The sequence below is a fragment of the Zophobas morio genome, unplaced genomic scaffold (assembly GCF_036711695.1).
Source record: "Zophobas morio isolate AGI-343-1 ecotype UQ-CSIRO unplaced genomic scaffold, CSIRO_AGI_Zmor_V1 ptg000019l, whole genome shotgun sequence".
NCBI classification, from domain to species: domain Eukaryota; kingdom Metazoa; phylum Arthropoda; class Insecta; order Coleoptera; family Tenebrionidae; genus Zophobas; species Zophobas morio.
This window is the reverse complement of record NW_026972124.1, coordinates 689,547-703,833: the sequence shown is the minus strand read 5'-3', so window position 1 is coordinate 703,833 and position 14,287 is coordinate 689,547. Positions and strand designations below refer to the sequence as shown.

The window sequence follows — 14,287 nt, the reverse complement described above, 5'->3', positions numbered from 1 at the left end:
AGTTTATGGTGTCATTTGAAATATCAAATGACACAGTTTTAAACACACAAACTGGTCGATTAATTATAGTACCTGGAAAAAGGGGAGTAATAAATTCTCAAAAGTTGTTTAGAAGAAAATATTGGTTTGAGTTATGCAGAAGTTGTGAAAAATGTGAATCGGTCGGTTAAATATAGAAATGTTTTTTTGGTTGCACTGTGCCTGTTAATTATCGATGATTGGGTTTGTTCGTTTGTTGCAGCAAAAAAAGCATATTTATTGCCTGGACTAACCATGAAAGTTGATCTACAGACGCAGAAATCTCATTGAAAGCTTCCGCTAGACACCTGAGATATGTATCTCATTGTATTTAAATTTATGTTTTAGGAGTTTAAATATTGTACACACTAGGGAATAAGAAAATAAGTCTATGCCACCAAAACTGTCTGCCAAATGTTTCAGAAGCTTGTTTACAAATTTGGTCGTCGGCATAGAATATAAAGTACGAAGCGAAACGAAACGGTCGAAATATTTTTTAGTGCTAGGCGCCACGAAGTATACCATATTCACAAATTTTATTTATTGAGTCTGAACCTAATTTTATAGACTATTACCACCACATTAAAATAGTTACATATTTATGAATAATCCGAAAACCAAGTTCCTGGTTATGCAACCACAAAATGGAATTTTTCTTCATCAGATTACCACAAACATTAAAACTGAAATTATTTGACAATCTTCAAAATACAATGCCCCCTTATTGCCACATTAAATCAATTGTGCCAATTTGTGTCACTTGCCAACATCGAATCTGAACTCAAACGAAATTCCGGCCAATATAAATCAAAGACATAAAAATCAATGTTGAGTTTATGGTTGCATTACTTGCATTTTCACTCAGATTATTTTATCGTATTATTTTCAGAATTTAACTCAATAGTTGTTATTATTCTTCATTGTATGATTATTACTTATGGCTTTTATTGCCGAAAGTATTTAACCTCGTCATCCTCTGAATTTGCTCAGATCACAGCTAAAACGGATTCATCGACATCGTTATATTTTATTGCAACTCCCTTGTTTTTGTTTCTTGGTTAATGTGCAAATTTCAAATTATATGTTAAATTCAGCATTTTGATTAAAATCATTTGATAAAATTAATCGAAAATAAAAATAGTTTTGCGATTCATCGATAGATTTTAAAGAAAACCCCATCAAATATTTACATTTGGGCCTTTTTATTGTTTCTAGTTTGCGTCACAATATTCACTTTAGCAGAAAAATAAGAGAATTTGCAACGTTTACTAAAATTACTAAAGACGTTTTTTTTTTGACTGGTGATTTTATTTTAGTCTTTCAAAAGTTAAATTTGAAAATTTTTAAAATAACAGCTGTAACTTCCACTGAATCATAGTGATCATAGTGGTCGCTGAATTCGCTTCGAATCATTGAATAATTTATGGCGCGCGGAACATACGCACTAAAAAGCTTCAAAAATATGTACTTATTCATGGTCTTATGCCTTTAACTATAAATATATAAAAATATTTACAATATAATAATAACTTTTTCTTATAAAGGAACGCGTATCAGTGTCAAAATTTTGTTGGTAATTATATATAATAATATACAGTCGAACTTTTATAACTCGAACTTCTATTGGTCGAATTTCTCTATAACTCGTACTTGACTGTGTTCTTCATGCATTTTAACCAAATTCACACGTATGTTGATCTCTTTAACTCGAAATTCTATAGCCCGACAATTTTCTTTAAATCCAAATAAATTTTAGTAGAATTGCGAGAACTAGAGTATTTTTTTGCGATTACTCAGCAATGGCAGTTATGATAGCAGTTCTCGTGGAAACAGTTAGTAAGAGTTGTTCATTCATTGTGAATATTATATACACATTTTTTATTGAATGCGAATGATGGCTTCAAAAAAACACATAAATTGAAGAATCTTACGGTTCCACAGAAGTTATAAATTTTGAAGAAGGCTAAGAGTGGTGTGAAAAAGAAAAATGTTGATAAAGAATGTAGAATACCAAGCAGCACATTATCCACAATTTTCAAAAACAAAGCATCGATTGAACAGTTCGTAGAAATAATTCCCAACCCTACCAAGTTTACAAGAAATAAACCACGAAAAAGTGTGAAATGGCTCTAAGAAACACCAATTTACTTGAAAATGGTCCCATTTTGAAACAAAAAGCATTAAAATTTGCAGAAAGTTTAGGAGATAAAAATTTTAAAGCGAGCACAGAATGGCTTGATAATTAAAAAAAAAGGTACTACGGATTTCATTCACAAGTCTTTGAACGCAAAAAAAAAAATTACGAAAAAACGTTTAAAAAATCGATGCGGCCAAGTTTAATAACCAATTCATATAACACATACCAACAAAACTAAATTGACAGACATTAATTTTTAAGCATCTGTATTAATAAAATTTCAATAAAGTTTTTTTATATCTTTTTTTTATATATTCTTTAATTCGAGGTTTAAAAGAAGCTACCTGGTTGTAGTTCTAATGAACATTAAAATTACTTTATTGTTCAAAAAGACTCCAAAGAATATAGAATCTTAATAATTATTAATTTTTTACTTATTAGAAAACAACAGAAAAGTCGCAGACAAAATTTAGAGATAAAGTGGATTCGCACTAATAGTGTATTATACTTGATTTGTCAAAATTTTGAAACTTTAGCAACTACATTTAAATGTCAAAATAGAGTGTTGTTAACTTACTTGAAGTTTTTTTACATTGAATTTGTGAGTAAACCAACGTCTATGTATTGTTTACAAATATATATATACATATCCTGAAAATTTTGACGCAAATGACGTTTGTCGGTAAGTTTTATCTGCGATTTTACAATTAATAAGAGGATGTGCGTATCCTCTCGCCACTTTCCTAGGATAGTTTTGGTGAAGATGAATCACCAAATTATACTAGTTATCGACGGTAACTAGTCTGTCAATTTCGGAAACTATTTGTTTATTAAAATCGCCAACAGACGACAGACAACAGACAAGTGGATAGAGGAACGACATACGGAAACAGAGGCCGACATTCTCCTATTCTGTAAGTAAAATAGAGAAAATATTCGTCAAAAACAACCGATTATATTATTTCTCCAAGTTTACGTTCGGGAAGTAAAACATCGAACGGTATACAGTTTTAATATTTGAAAAAACTATAAGACTAGTTGTTTATAAACAGAAATTTACGATAAAGATGTAAATTATTTAGAAATAAGCAAATATCTTATTGGCAGGATCGGTAACTGTTTACGTCAGTTGTCAACGGTTAGACGTAATAAACTACAAAAACATATTCAAAATAGTAATAAAATTTTATTCTTAATGTACTCATTCTCAGCTATATAGTTAAAAGTGATTCGCAAGGTATCCTTCTGGTTGAAATTAACAAACTCGCTAGAAAGTAAGAACTAAGTATTGATGAGATATAAGAATTAATTTGCCATAAAGATGCAGGTCGTTCTCGACGATGTAATTTAAATTTTTTGGTTTATTAAAAGCGGGGTATTAGTGACGCACTTTGATTTTTTAAAACATTCTGAGAAATAAATAGAAATGATGGTTGGTGTAGTATCACGTAGGATCTGAGTCTAAATGGTTTCATGTAATATGTCAGTCATCCTTTTTTAACATGTAAATCAAGAATTGTGGTTACGTCTTCGTTAAATCAGAATCAGAAAAGACGGAAATTAGATTTGAAGAATGAGTTCTCGCACGTCGTCTCTCGACCTACTCTAGAGGAGGGGAATTATGGGTTTTTGGTAGGATATTAAAGTAATTGAGTGGCGTTAAGTTTGGCTGTATTATAATTGTTTCGCAACGGTGACGCGACTGCGACCAGGAATTCGGGATCCGATAAGTCCTGAAGTTTCGTTAGTAGTTATAGTTTCGAGTAGAAATAACCAAAAACGAAAGGGTTGATCGTGGTATCATCATCACCATCATCATCATCCACGAAACGCCGGACGACATCCACGTGAGCCGGCGTAAGCTGGTGCCGTCACTAGTGGCTAGAGTAGTGTCAGTGTGTTCGTGGCCGTCGAGCCAGTAGCACGTATGAGAGAGCGTTATCATGAGTGTGTCCCGCGTTCGAGCCTCGCGCCTGCCGTGGCGGCACCGGCCCGGTAGAGAGTGACAGTGAGTGCGACATAATGTCCCAGTCATGGTGAAGGCGCTGTTCCTGGGGCTGTTAGCTGCAATGATGTGTGGTTTCGCCTGCGCCGCTCCCGCACCTCAACCAGAGCTCCCCAGCCGCCGAGAGGAAACTACGCCGCCCCCACAGCCCCCTCTAGAGGATCCAGCGGCACGCAGCGAACGCAGCACCAACCTCTCCCACGTCACCGGCACTGCTCGCAAGATACAAATGTTCATTAAAAATCGCCACCTGCAGCTGCTCCCCGACGGCACCGTTAACGGCACCACCGATGACACCAGTGCTTACAGTGAGTCTTCCAGCCCTTTCTTCATCCCGCGCCGCTTCCGACGTCGAACGCGGGTGCCGCGCCACTACCACCACCACCATAATCATCAAGGGCTTCCAACGTTTCCGACTCTGCAATCGTTGCTTATCCCAAACGGCGGGTTCAGCGGCACGGCACCCACGAGTACGCGCTCGAATTAGTTTGCGACAGTGGCACGTCATACGATGCTCTCCCCGGCTATTACAAGCAGGTGCTAAAATAAGCTTGACCTATACGGACAGCACATAGTATGCGATATGCGTCCAGGTCGCACAGGTAGTACAAACTGGACATTGTGCTAAAACCGATGCATTCTCTGCTACTCGCTGGAACTACCTCACTAGGTCACCGGATTAGTTTCACTCCGAATCGCCGGGACAGACTCGCGACTAACGGATCCATACAAAATAACGCATCCTCGTCTATACAACAACCCCGTTCGTCTACATCAGACTTATTCTTTGGGATCATGGTGGAACCGATTAACATCATATTCGCCAAGAACTGTAAATGCTATCATCATCACCGGCAACCAACATTTTCGTTCCGTTATTACTGAACTGATTTTTCGTGCACGATTTTCTTTCTTGGACTCCTATTGTCTTCAGACCATATTCGCCGACGAATGTAAATTAAAAGCTTCATACTTCAGTTCCTGTTTTGCAACCTCACTGAAGTTTCCATTTCGACATTTCCATCAGTTTCTCCCTTTATTCTGGCCTTATATTAAACATTCCAGTAAGAATCCCCCTACTTTTCAAGTTGGACTGTCGAATCACCCCATACAAAATTTGTTGTGGCTATTCGCATTTTGAACTCTGATGACCCAATCAAATTCTTGTTTATAGAGTTGTTGCTAATCGAGATTTCATACCCTTGAGCGATTTAAAATGCATTTTTGTTTAGCATTGCCTTTTATTTTAGAAATTCATATACCGACAGAAGAATTTTTTATAAATTTAAACAGTACAGTCAATTTCGACGCAGAGGTGATTACAAAGTCCTAAAAATCATCCCTCACTTAACCTATCCCATGTTAAATATGTAGGAATGGTTTATTTTGATATGATTTATATTATTATCATTATGTAATGTAATTATGATATTAGGTTTTAATTAATTGATATATATATAAGTATTCCGGAAAGCGGTTTCCCACTATCACTGAGGTCATGCAATACATTTTCAGTTTTATCTTGAGCATGAACGGAAAAATCTGTCTAAACCAACGGTTTCTAATGATTGATAGTAAATATACATAAACTGTGCTTTCTTGTCAACGTACTCGTGCTGCATTTTATTGTGTCTGTAGAAAACGGTAATGTTTTTAACGACAGAGCTTGTGTTTTAGTGCTGATGCTCTGTAATTTGTTTGTAAGCTCTCTTACAAGGAATTCAATCTGTTGTTATATTTAAATGTGGTACTAATTAATTTGCTTCATTCTATAATAGAATCGTACAGTTTTACATACGTTACAGCGATGTATGTTTTGTGAGAGCCAATTAGTGCTAGCTAGACGTTATATTTATTTGGTAGACTACATCCGCAGAATTATTTATTTTATCTTTATATTTTATGCCACAACTGCAATTAAAATTTGACTTCCATCCTTATCTGAATAGTCCGCGCACCAGTTGACTTCTCTGAATCGACAGTAACCAATTTTAAAAGGTTTGTGACCGCGTTGCTAATTTCGAGGGACAAAAAGGTACATTTCCATTGAGTGCACGGTCAGTATTATAAGATCTCGGCTCGATTAAAAACTCGGTAAACCGGCCGGACATACTTTTACCTTGCACTGTCCTAACGTGCAATTCATAAGAAAATTGCTTTTTTGAATTATCGTAGATTGATTTTTATCAAGTCATTACAAAATATCAGACGATTTAGCGATTATTATTTTGTGTAACGAAGCAAATGACGACTGCATTTAGTGTAAAGCAGGCGATTTTTTCAGTGAAAGTAGTTTTAATAAAGCTATGGTTATTATATTGTCGAAGACCTGCTCTGATTTTTCTAAACCAGCGCTGTTGAGTATCTTAAATGGCGGTCTATTTACATGACAGTAAAATATGCTCAATTAATTATATTTTTTCTTGAATTTCAAATGACCAGAACTTTTGGTAAAACGCATTGTTATAAATGTGTACAGTATAAATTACGGAATTACAACAAAAATTTATTAAATTCACCTTAAATTCACAGTACAACTTTGATTAAACTTGTTGCTACAAAAAAATTGGTTGAAAGTTATTTCGACAGAACTTATAAAATTTGATTTTACGATTTTCGTTTTGAAATAACCGCTGTAAAGTAAAAACCAGCGGCATAAATAACTTAACTAACGGGATAAAATACCCTTCAGCACTAGGTATCTAATACCAATCTGAAGCTCACGTGTTTATTAAGTTTATACATTGAAAGAATGTCACTTAGAAATTAGTTTGATTTGAATGAGTTTGTCATCCCATAACAGAGGACTAAAATTAATTAATTAAACCACAATCGAACCAAATGTTCTGAATAGTATAATTTTTATTTTATCATTGTTAATAAAAAATTTGTTCTGACGTCATAAAAAGCGAAAGGCCAAGCTTGCCTTATGTTTTTGCAAAAATTTGGCCGATTAGAGAAAAACTTAAAGCGCATTCGTAGACCACACTTATAGCAGTATGTTGTTGTATAACAGTTAAATCAAAGAAACATAGAATTCTTTGAAATGACGTCATGGTGGAGATGATTAGCAAAATTTTGGTTAGCATTTAACCGTTTACATTATGTTTCTAATATACATACAAAATTTGACAACAACAGTTTCGGAGATTATTACAAATATATCATTATTATTATTATTATTACGTGTCTAATAAAAATGGATACACATAGAGGTCATGAAACGTCGAGAAAATATAAAAATGGCCATTTGTCCGATGGACTCGATTATTTAGCTTACGCTCGGGAATTAAAAAGTACGTAATTAATTTAACAGTTCAATTTCAACCGATAAATTCGAAGTTACTCTTTTACTCGGATCAGTTCAGCTACTTGTGCTCTTGATTGTCTTAATTACTTCAGATAAATTTAAAATTGAACCAGATATAAAATATTAATTTATTATTTGAAGCAAATTTTAATCAGAAATAACCTGTTATTTTGATTTCAACATCGGTTTATCGAATTCCGTGATCGTGTAAGCAGCGGGAAAGTGCAACACCCTGTTTTAAAATGCGAAGTGATCAAACGTTAACTGACTGGATTCAGGATACCAAAAGGAAATTTTTAAATTTCATCAATCATTAGATTTTCAATACATCGTCTGTATTGTCACGTCCCAGATCCAATTTCCTAGGAACCCCAAATTCTCCCCAATTTGGGTAGGTTGTTTAAACTATCTCGTCTAGTCTGTGGTGGTTACACAGTTTTCTCTATTATTAACCCTGTTCGTATTTATATTGCTTGAATTTATTCTTTATTTTAACTTTTTAGATACTAAAATTTGCACAATGGGTTTGAATTTTGTCTCTTGTTGTCAGTATATCACTATATATGTATACTGTATCCAAGTGATCGATCTGTAGCCTATACCTACGGACCTGCACCGATATAACACATTTTACAACATTTATACGAGAAATTATTAAGTATGGTAAAATAAAAGATAACCTCCATAATTTCGTAATACATTGTACGGCATCTTTCCAGCAATAAAATAACGTGTGATTGTAAGAATCATTGTTGACTTGGAATGATCAGTTGTCTTTCTCATCCCCCGCTGTGCCTAACAGTCGATGAGAAAGACAGCTTGCTCAGCCAACGTTAACTTGAGCATAATTTTTGTTGATCATGCTTTATTTCAAGGAATGAGTTGTGATTAACTGTATCTATCTGGTTATCATTGCTCCAATTTTGTGATAACATTGAGAAAATATGAAATAACGAATAACCATACGTAAAAATTTTGACAACAGGTAATGAAAAACGAGTACTTCCGTGACACATAGAGACTGATGACCACATATTACGTAGATGAATTATTTAAATCTACGGGTGTTCTTATCTTTCAAACCCTAACGTCTTTTCCGATCAGTTTTACCCTTCAAATATCAGCGTGTGGCCGTGTGTTCTTTGATTACTATTTCTTTTATTAGACATTTTTTAACAGCAATTTTAGTTTAAATTAATCATGACGTGCCGCGAAATAATGATTAGGTAAGAAATGAATCTTCAGAAATCTGGTACTTAAACTTTTGATAGCTGGTGGTTAGTTTCAGCCCATTATTAAATACCGTGTCCCCAAGTGTCGTATGTTGATTCATTGTGGTTTCTGAATGAAATAATGGTTTATACTTCTAATTCTTGTACTACCATCCTATAACATAAGCATCATTTTGGCGGACATTAATATCGTAGACCACCAATTGATGTTTTATTTATGCAAAATTAAATTGCAAAATGTTGTTATATAAGCTAATCGAGTCCATCGGATGAATTGCCACTTTTATGATTTCTCGAAGTTTCATGACCCCTACAGTACGAAAAAAGTAATCTCCTGTTTCCGTTTGTCTATCTGTCTGTCCGTCTGTCTGTTTGTCTGTCTGTTCGTCTGTCTGTTGGTTTGTCTGTTCGTCTGTCCGTTCGTCTGTCCGTATTTCTGTCCGTATTTCTGCCGTCCTGGGATTTTTATTAGATAGATAATCTCCGAAAGTGCTGCGCCGATTGTTGTCAAATTTTGTATTCATATTAGGAAAATCATGTAGATGGAAAAACGCTAACCAAAATTTGTCTAATTATCTCCACCAATAATGTGATGACGTCACTTCAAAATTGTAGATGATAATTGGGTTTTAAATTGTATGAAATAACATAGTCCTACACCTGTAGTTTATGCCTCCGTGTGGAGTTTTTACCTGAAACGTCCAGATTTTTGGGAAAAAAAAAATCAACAAAACATTTTACAATTTAATTTTGAATCTGCAAAACCGAATGCTTTGAAATTTTGCAGATGTTTTAAAGTTATGGTAAGCACGATAATTTTTTAATGAAATATAGTTGCTTATCCCCTCCAAGAAATTAATGAGGTCAGCTCAAAATTTTGCCGAATAAATCCTATCTAAATTGTACAAAATATGATGAGTCTGTACTTGTAATTTATCATTCCATTCATATATTTTAGATTTGCTTATAAAGGGTGACTCAAAAAAATTAACGGATCAGTCAGATTATTTTATTGAATAAATCAAGAATTGCAAAACTGAATACTTTGAAGTCTTGCAGACGTTTTGAAATTATTGTAAGCATGGTAAATTGTTAACAAAATGTATCTGTTTATTCCCCCCAAAAAAATGATGACGTCATCTCAAAATTTTGCCGAATAAATTCTACCCAAAATGTGCAAAATATGGTTAGTTTTTAGTTATGATTTATCATTGGATTCATATTTTTTAGATTTGCTCAAACAGGTAGCTCAAAAACAATTAATAAAATGTCTCAGTTTATTTTATTGATTAAATCAGGAACGGCTCACTCCATTTTCCTAGAAAATTTTGGGAGTACAATACTGTTATTTTTAGTGTGCCCTGCACCAATCCAGGTTGATATACGTGGTCTTTCAAAAATGTTGATGATGTCATCACAAAATTGTGTAAAGAAAAAAATCAACTCGGACATGCTGGATATGTTTCATTGTACTTTAGGTGCCAGGGAAGTTCTATTGAAACAACTTTCGACCAAATTTTTTCTCGTATTCTAGAAATCATGACACATCGAGAAAAAATTAAAGTAGCCAGTCCCCCGATGGACTCGATTACAATATATCTTTCGCTTACGCTCGGGAAGTAATAATTGATCGAATCTTATTTTAACAGAACTTCCCTTTATTTTGAAGTACAGTCCAACCAATTTTTGTATTTTATATCTTTGAGATATAAAATTTGATTTTGCAATTTTGTTTTGTGTTAACCTCTATAAAGTAAGAACCAGTGGCGTAAATGACCCTGCACCGCAGGGGCGCAAATTCCAAGGGAGTGTGGTCCGCACACGTGTAGACAATATTTAAAATAGGTAACGCAACAACGGACATATTATCAGTATACATGCTTAACGTCGATTGTTTATGTTTACACATCGAAAGAATGTCACGTAGAAATTTGTTAAATTTGAATGAGTTTGTCTTCTTAAGACAGAGGACTAAAATTGTTAATTAAATCACAATGGAACAAAATGTTCTGAATATTATAATTCTTATTTTATCATTATTAAATAAAGACGGGCGCAGCATTACTGTGTCCTCACATTTTTGAGAAAATGAGGTGACTCGTTTTTATAAAATAAATGTATATATCTAGAAAGTGATTAATTTTTACAGTTTTAACTGCAGTTTTGTTAAATGATGCAAAAAAATTTATTCCTGTGACAATTTTTCATAAAATCACAAATAAAAAAGTTTTTCCTCTTGTTAACCCAATCCGGGGACATATTGTATATACTAATAGCGAACCTAATACTTAATATGGATTGATTATTTGTGGTCGTAATTTCCTTAATAAAACAATTCGTTACCTTTTGAGTTGATTGATTTTATTGCTAACATTCTTAGAGTTTTTCCTTTCATTATTTTCTTCTATATTCATACTCCTCATTTGAAATCTTTCGTAACCAATGTGGTTAGTTTAATTTGAATCACTTTATATTCTGTTATTGTATCAGTAGTTATGTCATCGTTCTCCTGTTTGGTTACACGGGAATATTCGGTACTACCTAAAATTGTTTCCCATTTTGCCAAAATAAAATTTAATAAATTCACGTTAAAAGGTCGTGTCAATGACTTCACTTCGTTGAGTGCAGATGATTGCCAAGGCCAATGAGTCTAAACTGGCTTAAAATTAACGATTCAGCTAGGGGATGCGACGAAGGTGGCACGTGATGTTTGGGAAGCGGCATTCAGGTTGTGCACATCTTAATAACTGATCTCTCGCGATACCGCGTGCACTTGCCATACAATATTTTAGTACAAAAACAGTGTGAACCCTCGATCTTGTTTCTTTATAAACTCCAACCAGATTGATTCATTAGTTTTGACTTCCCTTATAACGGGATATTAGTGTGCACCTGTAAAATCGTCTCTCAATACTTTCAGGTCACGGTAGGTGTACAATGTGAAACAACTTCTTAAGAAAACAGTAAAAATGATTTTGTAATTTTACTGTCAGATTTTTATTTATTTATTTTTACAAAAGTATAAGTAGCACTTTTAGATATTATCAAATAGATACCTACTCTTAAACAATAACGAACCGATTACTTTGAAGTGTTTGATGAACTTTAAAGATGCCCCTTAATTTGTTTCAGAGATTATTTGTCTCATAAACCACCAACATACAAACTGATCAATAGAAACGGGAGACCGGCATTTTCGTATTGTACGAGCTATAGAACGCTAAGAAGACATGCAATTATGATTCATAAGATTCACACGATTCTGATTATTTGAGTCAACGTTTCGAGAACTATAATCTCTATAGTTCTCGAAACGTCGGTTAAATAATCAGAGTAGTGTTTTGTCCTCCTTCCTCATGATATCTTATCTATACATATGAAATTATATTTTCATCAAAATTATCCTACTGCTATAGTATATACCTTAATTATCACTGGAGAAGTAAATTAATTCATTTTACACAAATATTTACTAATTCCAGAGTGGACTCCAATTGTTAATGAATATTTTATAGTGTACTAAACCAACTTCACTACATTTTTTTTTAATTTACAAATTTACCAGTAACATAACCTCCAGAAAATCCTCTTACTCCCTTCTACCACTAACTCCACAACACTATATCCACCAAAAACCAAGAGGATTTTTTACAAAAATCATTCAAAGTACACTCCATTGATTAACAAACGAAGACGTATTTCCGGTTCCGAGAACTCATTAAAACTGGTTTCGACGCATTACACCCCTTCCCGACCCCTCGGCAACCCATCTTCGTGTTCGCGAATTCCAAGAACCGAGTCGCGCGATTTTTTCCTAGAAGTTCTCAGAGCGACATTTTTCCATGAAATGTTAATTTTTTCGATTAGTAATTAATACTACGGTAATTTGGTTTCGTTAAAATGTAATAAGTAATAACTCATCGTCTGATAGGTTACTAATCAAAAGTTGTCAGTTCGTTTTCACCAAAATTTTTATCACGTCACCTGAACATACTATTTTTTTAAATATGCGAGGGAAGTTCTGTTTAAACAAGTTCAGACGAATTTTGTGCAAAAATATCGAAAGTTGTAGAATAACTTACGCATATAAAAAACGTTTTACAATTTAACTAAAAAAAATAATTTTGTGTATCGCCTCCAAAATTATCCTATGTATATATCTAAAATGTGCAAAATATCCGAGTGTACATTTGCGATTTGTCAATGCATTCATATTTTTATTTCCCCAGCGTAAGCTAAGGAATAGCACGAAAAAAGTGGTCTTCAATTGTCGTCTGTCCGTTTGTCCGTACCTGTATCGATTTTTATTAGACAGATAATCTTCGAAACTACTAGACTGATTGTTGTCAAATTTTCTATTTATATTAGGAATATGCAGCGCATGACCAATGCAAGAAAAAAAATTGGTCTAAAGAGTTTAGACAGTACTTCCCTAGCTGTTATGTTTTTTTTCGCAGTAGATTTCAAAGCTTAAAACATTGCAAGATTTCTAAACATTCGGTTCTGTCGTTCCTCATTAAATCAATAAAATACATTGACGCATTCATTAATTTTTTGGGTCACCCTGTATATGCAAATCCAAAAAATAAGAATGGAATGATAAATCACAAGAAGAGGCTCATCATATTTTGTACATTTTAGGTAGGATTTATTCAGCAAAATTTTGTGGTGACGTCATGAATTTTTTAGGGGGGACATTTTGATTAAAAATTTACCATGCTTATGATAACTTTTAAACATTTTCACGATTTCAAAGCATTCGGTTTTGTAGTTCCTGAGTAAATCAGTAAAATAAATTTACGAATTCATTAATTTTTTTTGAGTCACCCTGTATATGCAAATCCAAAAAATATGAATGGAGCGATAGATCACAAGTACAGATTCATCATATTTTGTACGTTTTAGATAGGTTTTATTCGGCAAACTTTTGAGCTGACGTCATTGAGTTTTTGGAGGGGATAACCAAATATATTTTGACTAAAGATTTATGATGCTCTTTATAGCCTTAAAACATCTGGAACATTTCAAAGCATTCGGGTTAGCAGATTCAAAATTAAATTGCAAAATGTTGTTTTATAATTTTGATTTTTTTCCAAAAATCTGGACGTTTCGGGTAAAAACTCAATTAGGAGTCGTAAACTACATGTGTGGGACTATGTTATTTTATACAATTTAAAACCCATTTACTATGTACAATTTTGAAGTGACGTTATCGGATTAGAGCTGGGGATGATTAGAGACACTTTGGTTAGCGTCTCTAATCATTAGGAATAACATCTACATGATATTCCTAATATAAATACAAAATTTGACAACAATCGGCCCAGTATTTTCGGATATTATCTGTCTAATAAAAATCCGTAACGACCGACAAGACGGACAAATAGACGGACAGACAGACAGACGGAAACGAGAGACCTATTTCTTCATCCTGTAGGGGTAATGAACGGTCGAGAAAACGTAAAAGTAGAGAGTCGGCCGACGGACTCGATTACAATACTTCCTTTGCTTACGCTCGAAAAAATCCTATCTAAAATGTACAAAATGTGAAGAGTCTTACTGAAAAATATTAATGAATGCGTAAA

General features: G+C 33.8%; 1 protein-coding gene across 1 annotated transcript in view; it reads left to right on the top strand.

The window, feature by feature from the left end:
• Positions 1-4,188: 4,188 nt before the first annotated feature.
• Positions 4,189-14,287, top strand: part of LOC135131204 (uncharacterized) — a 43,457-nt gene continuing 33,358 nt past the window's right edge. Inside the window, exon 1 of the mRNA XM_064058804.1 lies at positions 4,189-4,468. Within this exon, the coding sequence (XP_063914874.1) occupies positions 4,189-4,468 (280 nt within the window). The remainder of the gene's footprint in view (positions 4,469-14,287) is intronic.